The sequence below is a fragment of the Apteryx mantelli genome, chromosome 18 (assembly GCF_036417845.1).
Source record: "Apteryx mantelli isolate bAptMan1 chromosome 18, bAptMan1.hap1, whole genome shotgun sequence".
Taxonomy (NCBI): domain Eukaryota; kingdom Metazoa; phylum Chordata; class Aves; order Apterygiformes; family Apterygidae; genus Apteryx; species Apteryx mantelli.
The window spans coordinates 2,938,904-2,954,857 of NC_089995.1; the positions used below are offsets into that span (position 1 = coordinate 2,938,904).

The window sequence follows — 15,954 nt, forward strand, 5'->3', positions numbered from 1 at the left end:
GAGCTCAGAAACTGCTGGCCACGTGTCCAGCCCAGCGGCTCTCTGAGGCTCACTGTGCTCCGAAGGCCGGCTGCTGAGGCCGTTGTTTCCTTCCAGAAGAAGCCGTGAACGAGGTGAAGCGTCAGGCCATGTCTGAGGTGCAGAAGGCTGTGGCAGAGGCTGAGCAGAAGGCCTTTGAGATGATTGCCTCCGAGAGGGCACGGATGGAGCAGACCATTGCGGACGCAAAGCGCCAAGCTACCGAGGATGCTTTCTTAGTGATAAACGAGCAGGAGGAGTCTACAGAGGTAAGGTGCCAGGACCTGGCCACGGCCACCAGGGTGGGAGAGCAGTGGGGAATGTCCAAGGAGGGAGTTTGAAGACACACGATATCTGTAGGTCCTGCCTGCCAGCCATGCAGAGCCTGTAGGTCCCATATCCCTTTTTCCTTCTAAAAGTCTCTTTCCGAACAATAACTAAAAGAACTTGTTAATGCCATTAAAGACAACTTTTGCTCTTGATTTCTTTGGCAGGGGAATCAGCCTAAATATTTCCCTGACAGAAGAATGTCTGTCAGGCACCCTTGTGTACGCAGAAGAGCTGTGGGAAGGCATCCTTGGGCACAGTTAGCTGGACTCAGTGCCGCTTCTTTGGCTTTAGAGAGGTGCAAAACCAAAAAGAAACTGATGCCAGTGGAACACAACTCTCCGTTTTTCTCAGAAATCTGCTATTCTGAAGTACCCGGTCTGTTTAGAAAAGGAATTGCTGTTTGTGGGCTTTAAAACAGAGCAGGGTAGTAGCTGGACTGCAGGTGACTTTAGAATTACACCCCTCAGTATTCGCTGGTCTGTGTCATGCCCCGTATCTGTGCAGGCCAGCACGCTGAATATCATCTTGGAGACTGTAGCTTTGCTGGCTCGCAAAATACGTGCCCCAGTTAACGTGTGGTTAGCTGCTCTGCAGAAAGAGTCGTTGCAGTTTTCTTGCTGCTCAGGTCCCACAAAGTCTGCCAGTACCTCAGCCACAAAGAGATCAATGTGAAACTTCTGTGTGGGATCGTTGTCCCTGCAGTACACAAAGTCTAGTAACACCTAATGAGATGTTTGCATGTTTCAAAAAGAACAGATGACTTTTAGTTTGTCATAGCAAGAAACACTTGATAAGTAGGTGTGTCTTGCAGAATTTCTTTCCACCCCTCAATTATTAATTATCTTCACTGTTCTTTAACTGGAACCTCATTCCATTAACCTTTGGAAGCCTTAGCTCTGCTGAGCAAGGAGAATTGCTCAGTTAATTCCTTCTCGTGGCTCCCATGCACCGTCACGCTACGATGCCACAGCCATGTGTAGGGTTTTTTAGGTTTTTGAGGGTTTTTTTTTATTTCTCCACACACCTGCTTTGGGCTTTGCTTCTTTTTCTCCCAAGCGAAAATCTGATGGGAATGGAAAGCTAATGCCATCCGTGACTGTGTGGGCAGCAGGTCCGTCTCCCTCCCCTCATGGGATTTCCATAGCCCCTGCTGGTCCGAGTGCCCTGGATTCAGTACTGGAGGAGCTCTGGAAAAAGCTAGCCCAGCTCCCTATGTACAGTACGATGGTACGGTGTGCCCAGCTTTGGTGCGGGGGTCGCTCTCACATCGCAGGAACAATGTAAATATGAGGTTTTGACAGAAAAGTATGTATAGACCTTATTACTTCCCGATTAAATCACCGAAGGAAGAATGTAGCAGTCAGTAAACACATGATGGGAGTGGGAGGAACTGCTTAGAAAGCCATGGAAGAAATGAGATAAGCAGTGACGGTGCTTTAGGGGAATACCAGAGGAGCGTCTTGCTCCTCGTCTCCTGTCCGTCCCCGAGCGCAGCTCCGGTGGGGTGGCGGGAGCCGGGCAGCTCGGGGCAGCGGCGCTTCCCCTGGGAATGGGCTCCTGCTCCAGCCCCGGCGCTCCGGCACCGGCGTTTCTCTCTAAAAGCCACATTGAGAGCTGTCATGGATCCTGGCATGCCTTGCAATCTTGGAAACACGGTTTAAAAACACTGGTTGAGACAGAAGTGTCAACAGCTGTAAAGCAGTGACCCAGTTTTTCAAGAGTCACTGCAGGCTTCTGTGCGCTTTTTTGTTTTCGAGTCCCGCCTTGCCCGGCACATAGAGGCGGCTCTGGTGTACGCTGGCCCTGGAGCACTTTGCTCCCGACCGGCTCGCTTTGGCTGCTCGCTACAAGCCGGTAAATCCCTGCTGGGAGCGAGCGGCTCCCAGCGCAGCGCTGGCGGGCGGAAGCGCTCCCGGGAGCGCGGAGCTTGCGGCTCGTCCCCGCAAGAGGGCTGGGCGCTGCGGGCCGCCTCGCGCGAGGCCGCTTTGCTTGCGCTCGCAGAAGCGGGGGCCGGCGAAACGCGCCCCGTTGGGCAGGATCAGGGAGAGGCACACGGACCCTGGCGGAGGCCGCTTTTCCGCAGCTGAACTCGCTCTCCCAGTATGCGCTTGCTAACGCACGAGTCCGGCTGCAGGAAAGCTAATCCTCCCGCGCCCCTCCGCGGACCAGCTGCAGCCACGGCTCCCGGCTTTGGCCTCCTGCCCTCGCGCTCGTAGCGAAGCCGTGGCACGCTGTCAGCCCACCAGCTGACACGTCTCCTGGAGTCCGGAGAGGCTTTGCTCGCCTTCCAGATTGAAGCCCACGCTCTGGCAGCGGTTCCAGCTGGCCGGGAGGCTTTCAAATGAGCTTTTGCTTTTCCAAATTAGCCTGTTCCAACCTCTTGTGCAGCTAAGCAGGGTGCGAAGCAAATGGTGCCTGTGCAGCGTGGTGTAATCCCCGCGGAGAGCACTTGGCTGGGAGCGATACCAAAATAGAGCTGCTTAAAACAGGAAATAAAAAGGCCGAGGAGCAGCATCTGCAGTGTGGTTTTTAGTCCTTGCCTGCTGTTTCCTGTATGCCTTTGGGTGGATCTAGTGGAGAGGATGTGACCAGTGCAGTTTGGCAGGCAGTTTTGGGCAGAGCAGAGAAGTAGGGTCAGTGCCTTGGCAAAGGCTGTGAAATAGCAGGAATTCATAGACTGGTCATTTTAACATGACTAATTTGGGGCCAAAGGGAGAGGAACGATCCCCTCCCCAGCTGCTGAGTGAGCGCCATCCTACAGCTGGTGAAACTAAACACATTTTAACGTGCGGCGTCTTCCGTCTTTCAGAGCTGCTGGAACTGCGGTCGCAAGGCCAGCGAGACGTGCAGCGGCTGCAACATCGCCCGGTACTGCGGCTCTTTCTGCCAGCACAAGGACTGGGAGAGGCACCACCGAATCTGCGGCCAAGGCCTGCACAGCCAGACCAAGCCGCTGGCTCTGCCCGCTGGGCGATCTGCAGCAGCCGCCGCCAAGGCCATCGACGGGGTACCGAGCCCAGCCCTCGAGAAGACTTCGGCAACAACCTCTCGATCCTCTACCCCAGCATCTGTGACAGCAATAGATACAAACGGACTCTAAAGGGAAAGTTTTGTTTCACATTAATTTTCCTGTTTTTTAAGCCGAAAAAAACCCCAGGAACTCATATCGCTTTACACGTTTGACAAACCTACACCGCCTCCTCTAGAGCACTGACACTCAGGCTTTTCCATCTCATTCTGCCTTGTTTTCGTGGTTCATAAAGACCTTGTGCCAGCCTTGCCCGAGGGGCCTCTGTACCGGTCTCGTTGAAGGGTCGTACCAGAGGGCATCACTGGGCCGCCGAGGATGCTGGGCTCTGCCTCCGTGGGACCTGGACTTCATGGCAAGCGCTCCCGGGGCATGCAGGAGGTGCCAAGCAAGCAATGCCCGGACGGGGGACCTTGTGCTCAAGGGTGAAACGTGTTAACGCTCCTCTCTCCCGGGCTGTCTGAACAGCCTCCTCGTTCAGCTACCTTTCTTCCATAATACGCGTCTGTGTTTTCTTCCTCCCAGACAGCAGTTTCTCAGATGTCTGTGCTGACTATTTGTTGCTATGAACAGACCGGCGCTGATTTCCCAGCAAGAGCATCTCATTCTCTAGTGCAATGACAAATATGTAGCTGCTTGGGGATAGCTGAGCCTGCTTCTCTTCTCCTGCCTGAGAGTGGTTACTGGCTGACAGACTGCAGAGACTGAGCAGAGAATTTGTCTGCTGAGGACAGATTGAAACCAAATGTCAGTACCAGGGAAGTACGGACGGTCACTTTTAGATGGCCTGTTTTTAATCCCTTCCTCTAACTGGACAGACAGTTGCTTATTATTCTGGGTAGGACCTTTGCTCTCATTGCGGAATGAAAATGTGCAGACCAAATCTGGATTCTTTGCAGGCGGTTATTGCCCTTTCCACCTGGGTACCATTATTTTGCTATGCAGAAAGCATTTTTTCACTGCATGGAAGTTGTTGGTTTGAGAGTTACTGACGTTGTTTTTAACCACAAAGATCTTCACACTATTGCGATGGATTATTTATAGTCTATTCTCTCCAAGCGTGTTGGGCAAACTATTAAAAAATTCAGAACTTTGTATCCTATGTCAGTTCTTGAGCCCCCAGCCCTCGTGGGGTTACCGGAGGGCTGCTCTGAAAGATAACGTGCTTATCTCAGCTTCGTTGTCACCACGTGTTTTATGCAGAGAAGTGCAGCCCTCTGCGAGCGCGCTGCCCGTGCTGCAAAGCAGCCGACACCGCCTCGTCCGGCATTTGAAACTCAACCCAAAAATGATGGTTCGGAGGGCGAGGTCTAGCTGGGTTACTGCAGTCAACCCGAGGAGACGAATCTCGCAGATAGTCTCCGCTTTGGCATTAAAGGAATGTTGTCATGTAGTCCAAAACACACAGTCATCAGCACTGCCCCGTAGAAGAGCTATTTCAGCGCTCAGGGAGCACAGCAGGGCTTATCGCAAACGCTTCATTTTAAAACTCCCTTCAGAGGTTGCTACAGGCACAGCGAGCAGGAGGAATCAGAGCGTGCCCTCTTGGGACTCGCACGGATTTCACATGCTGTGCACAATTGGGAGCTAGAAAACCAGCTATTCAGCAAAGCTGTGTTTCCATGACTGTTTTTTGTGATTGCTGGGCTGGAGCCCAATGAGGCAAGTAATTCCCAAATTATTTTTGATCACTTTTTCAATGGGAGGCGAATAATAGAGATGTAATGAATAGTCATTGAGTTTGCAGTGGTGTAGCTGTCTGCTGGCTGTCACTGGTATGCCCAGGGATAAACAAGTTACCCACTGAACCAGCTTTGTTCCTTAGGGAAAGTTGTTTTAGAAGCTGCAGCCAGGGAATAAAGTGGGCAATTCCCATGCCTGCAAGGTTTTTTTCCAAAAAAAAAAAAAAAAGGCCACAAAATGTCCTGGTTTTCAAGAAAGCTCTGAGGTGGCAGGTAGGATCATCTCCCTCTTGCCCCGCAGGAGAGCTCCCGGCACCGCTGGGGCTCCCTGTGCCCGGCAGCGACGTTGCATGGGGGCGGCGGCGGGCGCGAAGACCCGCCGCAGCCCCAAGGCCTCTCCCGCTCCCGAGCGCGCGTTAGCTGGCTGGGTTACGGCAACGGGTGCGTCACAGAAACCCTGAACCTGGAAAAACTGTGGTGCCCAAGTCGGCCCGACCTGCCGCCAGAAGCCTGCGGGAGAGGTCGCTGCGCCAGGGGCATTTCCCCGAGGACAGACCGAGGCAGCCCCAAACTGCAGCAGCCCCTGCGCTGGCACACTTGCTCCGAAGCCGCTGGAAAAGTCCCAGAAACGGGCTTTTTCCATATCTCTACTGCAAAACTTAGAAACCGTCGCGGTCCCGCTCGCAGCGTTCGCAGGGATCCTGCGTCAAGGAGGGCCGAGGAGATGCAGGGGGCAGCAGGCGCCTCGGTCCTCAGCAGCGCTCCTCGCCTGGAGCTGCCGGCTTGGAGGGCTGCCTGCGATCATGGGACACGTCCAAATTCGGAGTTGCCTCAGGTAAACAACATCTGGTTGCAGCGTCCCAAGATTTAACGACAGCCCTGCTGTAGTGCGGGGGGTGATCTGTGGCCAACTGCTGTTCGATCGGAGGCAAAAAGAACAAGCAGCGCTGAAAGAAATTGCTTGTAAATAGATTGTCTTCCATAATTTTCATGCAACTTGTGTATTAAAATTAACCCCAGTGTAAATGAATGAAATACTAACAGTCATGATTAGAATGATTGCTTTTTCTTTTCTTTTTTCTTTTTTAAACATGGAATGATAAATGTGAAATTCTGATATGGGAAGATTTGTTGGATTGAGTTTTCTATTTTTTTTTTTTTGGCATTTAATTCTGTAATAGGAATTTGTTACTTCATTCCTGTGCATAACTTATTTAATGTACTGTATAAAGGAACCCAAACTGTTACAGATGTATTTAGTTTGTTCTACTCAAAGTAGTCAATAAAAAGACTATATTCATCATACAAACTCCTAACTCCTCTTTCCTAAGAGGAGCAGAGCGTCGCCGCTGGCCGAGTCCCCCGTCCCCGTGGAGAGCCCCAAGCGCCTCCCTCGTGCCAAAGCGCCTGGGCTTGCAGCTCGGTCAGGTACTCGGTCATTTTTAGTGTGGTTTTATTTTGGTTCGCCTCTAAACATGTTGCTTTCTGAGCACGTTCTTTGCCTCGGATGCCAAATCCCGGGCGTCTCTGTGCACGGAGAACCTCGAACGGGCAGCGCTGGCAGCTCGCAGGGCAGGAGCCCCGGAGCCGGCGCAGGGACGAGCTCAAGGCGCAAGCGCTCCTCCTTACCCGCGGCTCCGGGCGGGCGGGCAGAGCTGCCGGCTGCGTTTGCCTTTGCCCCATCCGAGCATTGCAGGCTCCACGTCTTTGCAAACACTTAATTCATTCGTCAAAAAGAAATCTTGAAGTTGGGGCCAATACAGGCCGTTGCGTGCGGCAGCTGCTGGTTTCCCCTGCAGCCGGGAGCTCTGCGGTCGCCCCGCTAAAGCGCAGCCGTCGTCGTCCCCGCGGGGCCCCAGCTGACGTCCCCAGCGGACGCCCCCGGGAGAGGCGTCTGCCCCGTGCACCCGTGGTGCTGGAAAGCCCGGGGCCTCCTGCCCGCGGGCTCCAGCTGCCCGAGCCCAGGCTGCCGGGATCCCCCCCAGCCCTCTGCTTCCAGCAATTGCAGCTTTGGCAGGGGAAATTAGAGGTTATCAGTGTAATCAGGTAAATAACCGGGTGCTGGGAGGACTGGTCCCATGGGGGGAATAGGTCAGATGATGCTCTGGCACCGTGCCCCAGGGTTTGCCTTTGCTTTGGGGTCGTGCGAGCTGCCATGGGGCGCAGCATTCATCGGCCTCGTCCGAGCTGGAAGTTGGCAAAAGCTGCCATTCGCCCGCTCTGACCGAGGGCATCTGTCCTTGGCCGCATCTCTGCTGAGCCGCTGTAGCAGCGTTTTGTGCCGGCACGATGAGCCCTGCAACCTGCAGGTGCCTTTGAGGCTGGAAGGGTTGTTGGGGCTCTCTGAAGCCTCAGTGAAGCAGAAGTGGGAGGGTTGGGGGGTGCTGGACGTGGAGGCAATGTGCCGTGGAGGTACCGCGGGCCCCTGCCTGCCCCGGCTGCTGGGAGCGCGGGTGGCTCTTGCCGCCCCAGGGTGCTTGGGCCCACAAGCATCCCCAAACCCTTTGCTTAACTTTGCACTAGGTCTCAGGTGGGGAAACTGAGGCACGGGGCTAGCAGGGCCATCTCCACCCACATGACTGAAGCAGGCATTGCAGCAAGTACCCATGGCACAAGGTCCCACGGGAGAGCATCAGCTTTCCATGGAGAAATGGCACCCAGCTGGCTTGGGATGTTGCAGGGGCACAAGGCATGCGGGGCACGCGGGGCATGTGGGGCACATGGGGCACGAAGGGCACGTGCAGCACATGGGCACACAGGGCACGTGGGGCATGCGGGCCACGCGGGGCACACGGGGCAGGCGGGCCAGGGCGCCGGGTGAAGCCCAGCAGCACCCGGGCAGCCGCTCTCCCCTAAGAGTGGGGCTCCCGTTCACGGCATCGTGGGCGCCTGTGGCCCCGGCACCGCCGAGGGGCTGAGGAAAGCCCCACGTGCAAGCTGCAGACCTGCTTCCAGCATCTCCACGTGTCCGTCTGCTGCCCACCGAAGCGCCCAGCTCTGGGTGCTGCAGCATCGCGCGGCGTCCAGCCCCGGCGGCAGGGTGCACGGCTCCCGGGGTGCCGGCGGGGCTCCTGGCCTGGCACGCTGCCAGCAGCACTGGCTGCAGGGCCTGGGCACGTTTTGGCTGCTGCTGTCCCGCTGGCCACCCCACGCAGGGAGCTGGGGTGGGTTCCTGCCAGCCCCTTGCTGCCTTGCAAAAGTGCTGGCCGGGGGGGGGGGGGGGGGGGGGGGGGGGGGGGGATGACCACACAGGGCGCTGTGCCCTGGGCCGTGTGGTCTCCGCCGGTGGGTCCCCCGGGGCTGCACAGGCCCCCGACACCCTGCTCGTGGCCCCCATCCCGCCTGGCTCCTGGGGCTCGAACCCCAGGGCCGGCTGGGCCCTGCCCGTGGCCAAGCATCTCCGCTGCAGCGGTGCTGGGGGAGCGAAGCGCTGCCTCCGTCACTGCCCGGCCAGGCCCCCGGGTCCCCTGCCAGCGAGGATTAAGTGCATTTTAATAAATGCAAACAGGGCACTGGGGAAGAGCGATGCACATCATTAACGTGGCTGCTGCGTCGCCAGGGTGCCGCCGCGGAGCAGCGCGGCCCAGCGAGGAGGACGGGGTATAAGCAACGAGCTTGTCACCCGGAGGCTGGTGGTCCACAGGCCTCTGCCCCGCGCCGTGGCGCTGCGCCAAGCTTGCCTCTGCCGTTCAGCACGCGCCTTGGCCAGCCGAGGTGCCGCCGGCAGCCGAGGGCACGTGCCCTGCGTCACCCTCCCGCGCCCGGGACGCGGCCGTGCCTCGCAACGCCCCCACGCACGGCCCCGCAGTGGGAGCAGCCCGCAGCCTCCCCCTCGCTTTGCCTGTGGGGCTGCGGGTGTTTTCAGGGCCGTTGGCACGACGCGCACCCCGGGCAGGTTTGGGCAGAGCAGAAAGCCCGTGCCAGCCTTGCTGGGCCTCCCTGGGCTTTAGCTGAGCACAGGCGTCACGAGCACTGTGCTGGGTGTAAGTGAAGAGGGTGCTGCAGGCATCCTGGTGGATGACAAGTGGTTGGTTGGGGCAATGGAAATTTGGGGGTTTTCCATGCCAGGAAGAATTTATGCACTCGCAGGTGTCTCCTCCAGTGGGCGGCCGGGCATGTCCCGAGCCCTGCGTGGGCCGGGGCCGTGCCTCTGCCTCCCCTCCAGAGAAATCTCGGCTGGGCGCAAGGAGCGACCAGTGGGGTTTGCTCTGCTCTGGGCGAAGGGGTTTTCTTGACTCATCACTTGCTGCTCTTTGTGCCCGGGCAGAGAGCAGCTCTGGCCCAGCCCAGGCCTGGAAACTGCTCCAAACTGTGGCCAGTTCATTCAGCTAAATGGCTGAAACCTCCTTCTGTCATCAGCCTAAGTCCGGTCTATGATAATTTAGATATGGGATGATGCTAAGGAGCTATTAGCCGTGCTCACACAGCTGCATCTTCCTGGGAGGCAGCCTGGGAGTGAACAGGGCCGGACGGAGAAGACGGGCTTTGGCCCCGGCGCCGCTCGCTGCACCCGTGCTCAGCCCCGCGCCGGGAGGACGCCGCTGTCACGCGGCGCAGGGGGCAGCCGGCCGGCCCCCGCGAGCCCCCGCGCCGCCTGGGCAGGCAGCAGCCCCGAGCCGCCGGGGCGGTGCAGCTCCCCGCACGCCGTCACGCGAGCCGGCGGTTTGGAGAGGTTTATTCGCGGACGCGAGCCGCGGGGTACACAGCCGTGGGGCAGCTCAGCACAAAACCACGAAGCAGCGGCCGCGCGCCAGCGCCGCGCAGGCCGCCCGCGTGTCTCGGGGTGGGTTGACTCTCCTTTCCAGAAACGCACGCTGCTCGGCTCGGCTTCTTTTCGTATAAAACGCTGTTCGGTCCGTACCAGCTGGCGCTGCTCCCCGCGGCTCGCCCAGCCGGCAGGTCTGGGTGCTCTCTGGCTCCCGGCACCCCTCCGGACCGGCCGGGCTGGCAGCGGAGCCGTCCCAGCCCAGGCCACGAGGCTGGATGCCCGCGAGCTCTCGCCCGGGCAGGGGTCTGGAGGGCAGAGCGGTGGGATGTCACCACTGGCCAAAGCCGCCCCGGCGATGCCACCTCTGCCCAGGAGCGCTCCCCAGCCCGGCACGCCGCGGCCTTCAGCGCTGGGAGGAAGAGGAGCGCCGGGTCGGCTCTGCCAGCGCTGCACGGAGGGGCTGCGCCAAAGCGGGCGCCAGGCGGCCGCGGGAGCCTCCAGGCCCTCGGCTGGGGAGCTGGTGAGGTTCGGGACGGCGAAGGAGAGCCCGGGCCCGGAGCTCGCAGCCCTCCGGCAGCCGCCGTCGAGGCTGCAGCTCTGCCACCGCGAGCGCTGCTCCCGCCAGGGCCCGGCCGACCTCCCCGAGCGCAGCCTGCGCCGCCGCGGCCCCTCGCCCGGGCAGCCCGGGGACCCTCTTTGGTGGCGGCGGGGGGGATAAATAATTCGCACGGGGCAAAACACGGCCAGGGAGGAGGGGTGCGGCGCGGAGGGGCAGGCAGCCCGGGCGCGGAGGGGAGGCAGAGGCGACGGGCACTAGCGAAGGAGGCGGCGGCGGCGGTGCCGAGGGCGCTGCGTCCTTCCGCGCGCTGGCTGCATCCCCGAAACCGCTGCCGAGGGCTAGTTGTTGTTCATGATCCACCAGGAGGCTGCGGAGAGACACAGGGAGAGGGTCAGGGAACACAAGCGGGCGGAAGGGAATTGCACCCAGCGTTTCCTCGCGGGAGGCGGGGGGAGACAGAGACGGGGCTCCTTCCCCCCGCTCAGGGAGAGCTGGTGCTTTTTCCCTCTAGGCTGCTCCCTTCAGGCCCAAGCCCTGCTCCTCATGGGTGGCCCCAGGATGGTCGAGCCTCCCACAGGCAGTGGAGATCGCTTGGGCTGCTCTCCTGCAGGCATCCCCAAGGCCCAGCCTGCCGGGGACGCGGCTCCGCACCACGTAGCCTGGCTCCCCGCGGTGTCCCACGCCAGGGACACCCAGCCCAGCAGGAGCCGCAGGCTGGATGTGGTTCCCTCCAAAGAGCACAGGGAACAAGGTCAGCGGGACCGGCTGGTCAGGGGGATTGCCACTGGCATGGGATTTAGTCCAAATCAATGGGTGTTTTATGTTATTTTGGGCAAGACCCAAAGGAGCGATAGTAGACTGGGGCTTGGTTGGGTCTTACCTCTCTCCAAGTTCTCCCAGTTCCTCACTTACTGGTCAGACTTCTGTTGGCACCACGGGGACATGCACTTTCCCTGAATCTGCTCTCTCCCCTGGCTCTGCACCGCCGAGCCTCACAACGAAACCTGGTCACAGGCGCTCTGAGCGAGCCAGCAGGGCCGGCTCTTTGCAGAGAGGTTTCTGGGACCAGGTGAAGACAAACGAGGCAGCAGACGCCTTCAGACGGAGCTTGGGCTGGTATCCGGAGCACTCAGCCTATCTGCTACCTGGGAAATCCCCCCGGCTGCTTGGAAATCCTGGCTAGACAGCACGCCCCCAAGCAGCGGGAGAAGTCACGCAGCAGCGCTGGGGCCGGCCTCCCCCAGGAGCAGCTCGCGGCTCCTCCCCGCCTCTGACACCTCGCTTCAGAGCCGAGCTCTTTGCGAGGCTTCGCTCGGCCGATAACGCGACTTGGCGCCTGCCTGCCCTGCTGCGGGTCTCGGAGGATGAGCGTGGGGCTGTGGGCATCAGCCACGCTCAGGCCAGGACGGTTGCCTTCCTCCGGTCTGGGGGCTCCTGGGGCTGCTCACAGAGGTGACTCAAATGCAGCTAAAAGTACGGGAAAACCAGTTTTCTTGGACAAACTGAAAGGAAGCTATACGTGCCTCCGAAGCAACTCTCCCACTCCAAAACCCCCCCGCACTTTGAGGAACAACCGAACTTGAGAGTGGAAGCAAGTTCCACTTTAGACTGAAAACACGATTTAGGTGATCTTGAGCCAAATTGTCTGTTCTGGAGCGAGCCGAGCAGTCTGATCCTGCAAAACACCTCCTCCCTGAGCAGGAGTGGCAGGAATCACTGGTGGTCCCCGCTCCACCACCGTGCCGGCCCGCGCGGCCCTGCTCACCTGGGAAGAGCATGGTGGTCAGCAGCTCCGGGGCCTCCAGCAAGCTGATGATGGCCCGTTGGAAAGTCTTGCTGTGGCTGGACTGCAAGTGGCTGTAAAGCAGCAGGCAGGGTCAGGACGGCGCTGGGAGCGAGGGGGCTGCCCGCTCAGGCCCGGGGAGGGGGTAGCAGAGCTTGTTTGTGCCTGCTGCGCCTGGGGTGTACGAGAGGAGCCTCGCGCAGGGGTCCCTGCCCACGCGTGGGGGACAGGGCTGCTTTTGCACTGCCCAAAGCAGTACATCTGCTTCTGCCCCACTCCCCAAATCCCTCGTCTAGGCTTTCATCCCCCTCTGCTGCAAATGTCACCAGGGCACATTGAGATGAGAGCATTAGGCAGATCAGCAGGACATGCATCTAAGAAGGGGGATTGGTGGGTCCATGGAGGAGGCCCCAGAGCAAAACCCTTTTAGTCCCCCCCTCAACCAGAGTGTCCGGGAATATCTAGACCCAAGTCCCCACCAAACACACAAGGAAAGCCTCCAACCTTCTCCACGAAGACACATCCTGCCAGAATTCGTAAAGGATGAAGCAGGCTTCGTTCGTCAGCTTGCAGGTGGACACGCTGCGGGGACAGGAGAAACACTGAGACGGGTCCTGGCAAGCTGGAGCAAAAGGGCTGCATGGCACGGCCACGCCAGTCTCTGCACCCTCGGGAGTGACGGCCATTGATCCACCTGAAATGATCCTCACCGGGAGGATTTCAAAGAGCAGCAGTGACAATTGATGGCTGCTAAGGAGGGCACACTACTCCAGGGGACCCTGAATGAAAATACTTCACACTTTTCCAGGACTTTCAGATAGGGAACAGAGGAGCTTTGCAGCTATTAAACTGATCCTTGCTGCTGCCCAGAAACCAGCATGTAAGTGCTTTATTAAATATTTATAACACTTACTTATCGTGTCCCTAGCACTGCACAGCAGCATACAGCCTGACAAAGGCGCCGATCCTCCCAGCCCTTTGGCGTAGGAAAGTGTTAGCTGGTACCCTTCACACAGAGAGAGACTAAGGCACAAGAGGGCAAAGAGCTGCCTTGAGATCACAGCACATGCAAAACTGCACCTAACTGCCCCTGAAGTAGATGCCAATTCATGAAGCCACACTTCCCATGCTCCCTCCCGCCAGAGGACCGGGACAGGCCTGAGGTTTCTCCAGCCCACGGCATGACAGAGTGGCAAGCAGCATTAGGGCAAGAGAGCAAGATCGCAGGCTGAAGCGCCTGGGGATTATCTGCATCCAACTGTGGCGCTGGTTATTCCAGCTGAGGAAGATGTTCCCCAAGCTGCTGCTAAGAGCATGGTGCTGCATGAAGGAACCAAGTCCTGAAGTGAAAAAGCAAAGCAAGTCATGGCCAAGCCAGCAGCTCTGAGGCTGCGCCCCCACGCATGGGGGCCACAAAGCACTTCTTTGCGATTCCTGCCCCGAACCAGGACAGCAGAGTCTCCCCAGGCTTCGTTGCAGCTCACCGCTCAAGCCTGCCCATGCAAAACTACCCAGTTGTCTAAACGAATAGTTCTCATGAGAGAAAATCCCTACAGTTCCAAAGAAAAAAATATTGTATTTCCTGCCATACATGTCAAAACAAGCACTTTCCCCTTTTGTGGGCTGAAAATGCCACTTTGTACTGTTGAAACTGAAAAGCTGAAAAATGACACTTTAAATGGGAACAGCAAGAACATTTCCCTCTGGAGGCAGCTTGAAACCTCCTGTGGGAGACGGAATGAGCCTTTCAAGGAGCAGTTGTACAATTTTTGGGGACCACCTGGCTGTGGTGTGGCACGGAAACTCAAACCTGGGGCTCATCCTCAACTCTCCGTTCTGAGCTCTGGACCGGTGCTGGGGGACAGAGCCTTGATCTTACACAGGGGGTTAGTTTTAGGGGGTCTTGGACACTTCTTGGCAGCACTGCACACATTTTAGTGAAGGCAATACTGTGAAATGAGCTCTCCCCCTGACTATTCTCCCTTCCGCTCAAGTTCTTCAAAGGCAGAGCAATGAGCGCACTCGCTTACATGCACATGCCACATCCGTTAGTGGCAGCCGTGGTTGGCACAAAAACCATTCCCCTCCTTGCCAGAAGCTAACGAGTGGTTCTTCTTGCTGGGGTACCTGCAGCAGGAGATGGGACGGTACCGTGAAGCCGAGCGGAGGCACAGCACAGCTGTGGCGCTGCCCCCTCCTCTCTGCGAGATCCAACCTCAGTGCGCCGAGCCCACGCTTGTGCCGGTGGCTGACACGTGCCTTGAGGGGCCTCGCTGCCCGCTCACCCCAGCTCATGCAGTGGAGAACCAGGGCCAGGGCCCCTTCTCCCCCAGGCCTGTCTGTCATTATGAGCCCAATGGCCTCAGGACCCTTGTCTGCTGTCGGAGCATTTCCCTGCTTCCCGGGAGTGCTGTGAGGCTGGGTTAATCCTGCGCGCAGGCATCTGCGCTGCTGAGCGCTATGCCATATCCCGAGCAGGAACTCCGCCTGCTGTGCAAAACCCTGTCGTCCATTGGGGTGCAGCACTACAACCTGCAGTGATACAGGCCCCCTGTTTCGCCGGGCGAGCCGTACCCCAAACAGCCCTGCCACCCACACCACTTACTGCAGGCAGCCGCTCTGCCCGGCGGTGACCTCCGTGTAGGACCTGAACGCCTGGCGAAACTCCTCGATGCCACTCTTTGCCACCGAGATCTGCCTCTTCGCCACGAGGATGTGCTGCAAGGGGACAGCAGATGGGCGGTCAGGCACGGCTGGCTGCAAGCACACCAGGGCAGCCCTGGCTCTCCCACTTCCCGTCCCGCTGCAGTGCGAAGCAAACACGGGGCTGCAGGGGAATCCATGGGAAGGTGGTGGCACCACAATGCCAGGACAAGCCAACAACATAAACTGGCCTCCTCCTCCTCCTCCTCCTACCTGGGCAGCTTCCCTTTATATCAGAGACTGCACCAGCAAAGGCCCAGAAGGGAGATCCACCATCTCCTGGTGACAGGGTCCTGCTTTGGGGCTGCTGCACCCTTCCCCCAACTGAAAGGGGCATGTGGGATTTGGGCCTTGGGGCTTTTCCACTGGGACTTTGCACGGTCTAAGGGGGCTTGGAGCAGGCACAAATCTGGGACATTTGGGCACTCACAAGCAGAACCTCATCCCTAGCTGCTCACAGCCATGGGCACTGCCTGGAGCTTCCATACTCTGCATTTGCCTCGGGGTTCCTGTTTAGGAGAAGGTGCTACATCCCGCTCAGCTCACAGCTGATCCCCATCTTCATCCTGGTCAGGGCTAGGCCACTGGGCAGTGAATCCATTTTCAGACCAAAATCAGAGGCTAACCCGGGTGACACCAGTTTCTGGGGGCACAGGCTATGTGTGTGCGCACAGGTGTGTGCGAGGGGCTCTGTGAACACTACCGCGTTACCTGCAAACGGAAGGCACAGGACCGGGCCTTACCGCATCTCTCCCTTTGCACACTGCTTCCTCCTTCAGGGGCTCCAGGCGTGGGCTCTGCGTTTCACATCAGAGCAAAAATCAGTGTTACTGCGAGAATTTTATAAGAAGACAAAACGCAGCGGTAACCTGCGTGCCTAGCACAGCTTCGCGTGACACACAGGTGCCGCTCCGGAGAGGTTTGTTCTGGTACCCGGGGGTGTGAGAGGATGTGACCTGCACATCTGTGGGGCTCTGCGGGGCCAGACTGACTTGTCAGATCAGCACAGGCCACAGATGATAGGAGAAACCAGGGGGAGGCCGTCAGAGCTGAGGGGGAAAACGGCAGGTCCAGAGCAGGACCGGCAAGGGATGAGGCAGCCTTGCAAGTCAGCATCTGGTGAATCACTGCGGCGTTATAAGG

At 58.5% G+C, this 15,954-nt stretch overlaps 2 protein-coding genes across 6 annotated transcripts in view; one reads left to right on the forward strand and one right to left on the reverse strand.

Annotated features, from left to right (window-relative positions):
* The window catches only part of CBFA2T2 (CBFA2/RUNX1 partner transcriptional co-repressor 2), a 73,396-nt gene extending 67,029 nt beyond the window's left edge, over positions 1 to 6,367 (forward strand). For 4 of the 5 annotated variants that reach the window (XM_067307487.1, XM_067307489.1, XM_067307491.1 and 1 more), the window contains 2 exons: positions 97 to 287; positions 3,158 to 6,367. In XM_067307487.1, the coding sequence (XP_067163588.1) occupies positions 97 to 287; positions 3,158 to 3,448 (482 nt within the window). In that variant the 3' untranslated portion in view covers positions 3,449 to 6,367. The remainder of the gene's footprint in view (positions 1 to 96; positions 288 to 3,157) is intronic. The other variant, XM_067307488.1, reaches the window with a different exon arrangement.
* Positions 6,368 to 9,717: 3,350 nt separating this feature from the next.
* The window catches only part of NECAB3 (N-terminal EF-hand calcium binding protein 3), a 55,081-nt gene continuing 48,844 nt past the window's right edge, over positions 9,718 to 15,954 (reverse strand). The window contains exons 9-13 of the mRNA XM_067307569.1: positions 15,555 to 15,608; positions 14,714 to 14,826; positions 12,613 to 12,690; positions 12,091 to 12,182; positions 9,718 to 10,692 (exon numbers count right to left, since the gene is read on the reverse strand). Coding sequence (XP_067163670.1) covers positions 10,664 to 10,692; positions 12,091 to 12,182; positions 12,613 to 12,690; positions 14,714 to 14,826; positions 15,555 to 15,608 — 366 coding nt within the window. The 3' untranslated portion in view covers positions 9,718 to 10,663. The remainder of the gene's footprint in view (positions 10,693 to 12,090; positions 12,183 to 12,612; positions 12,691 to 14,713; positions 14,827 to 15,554; positions 15,609 to 15,954) is intronic.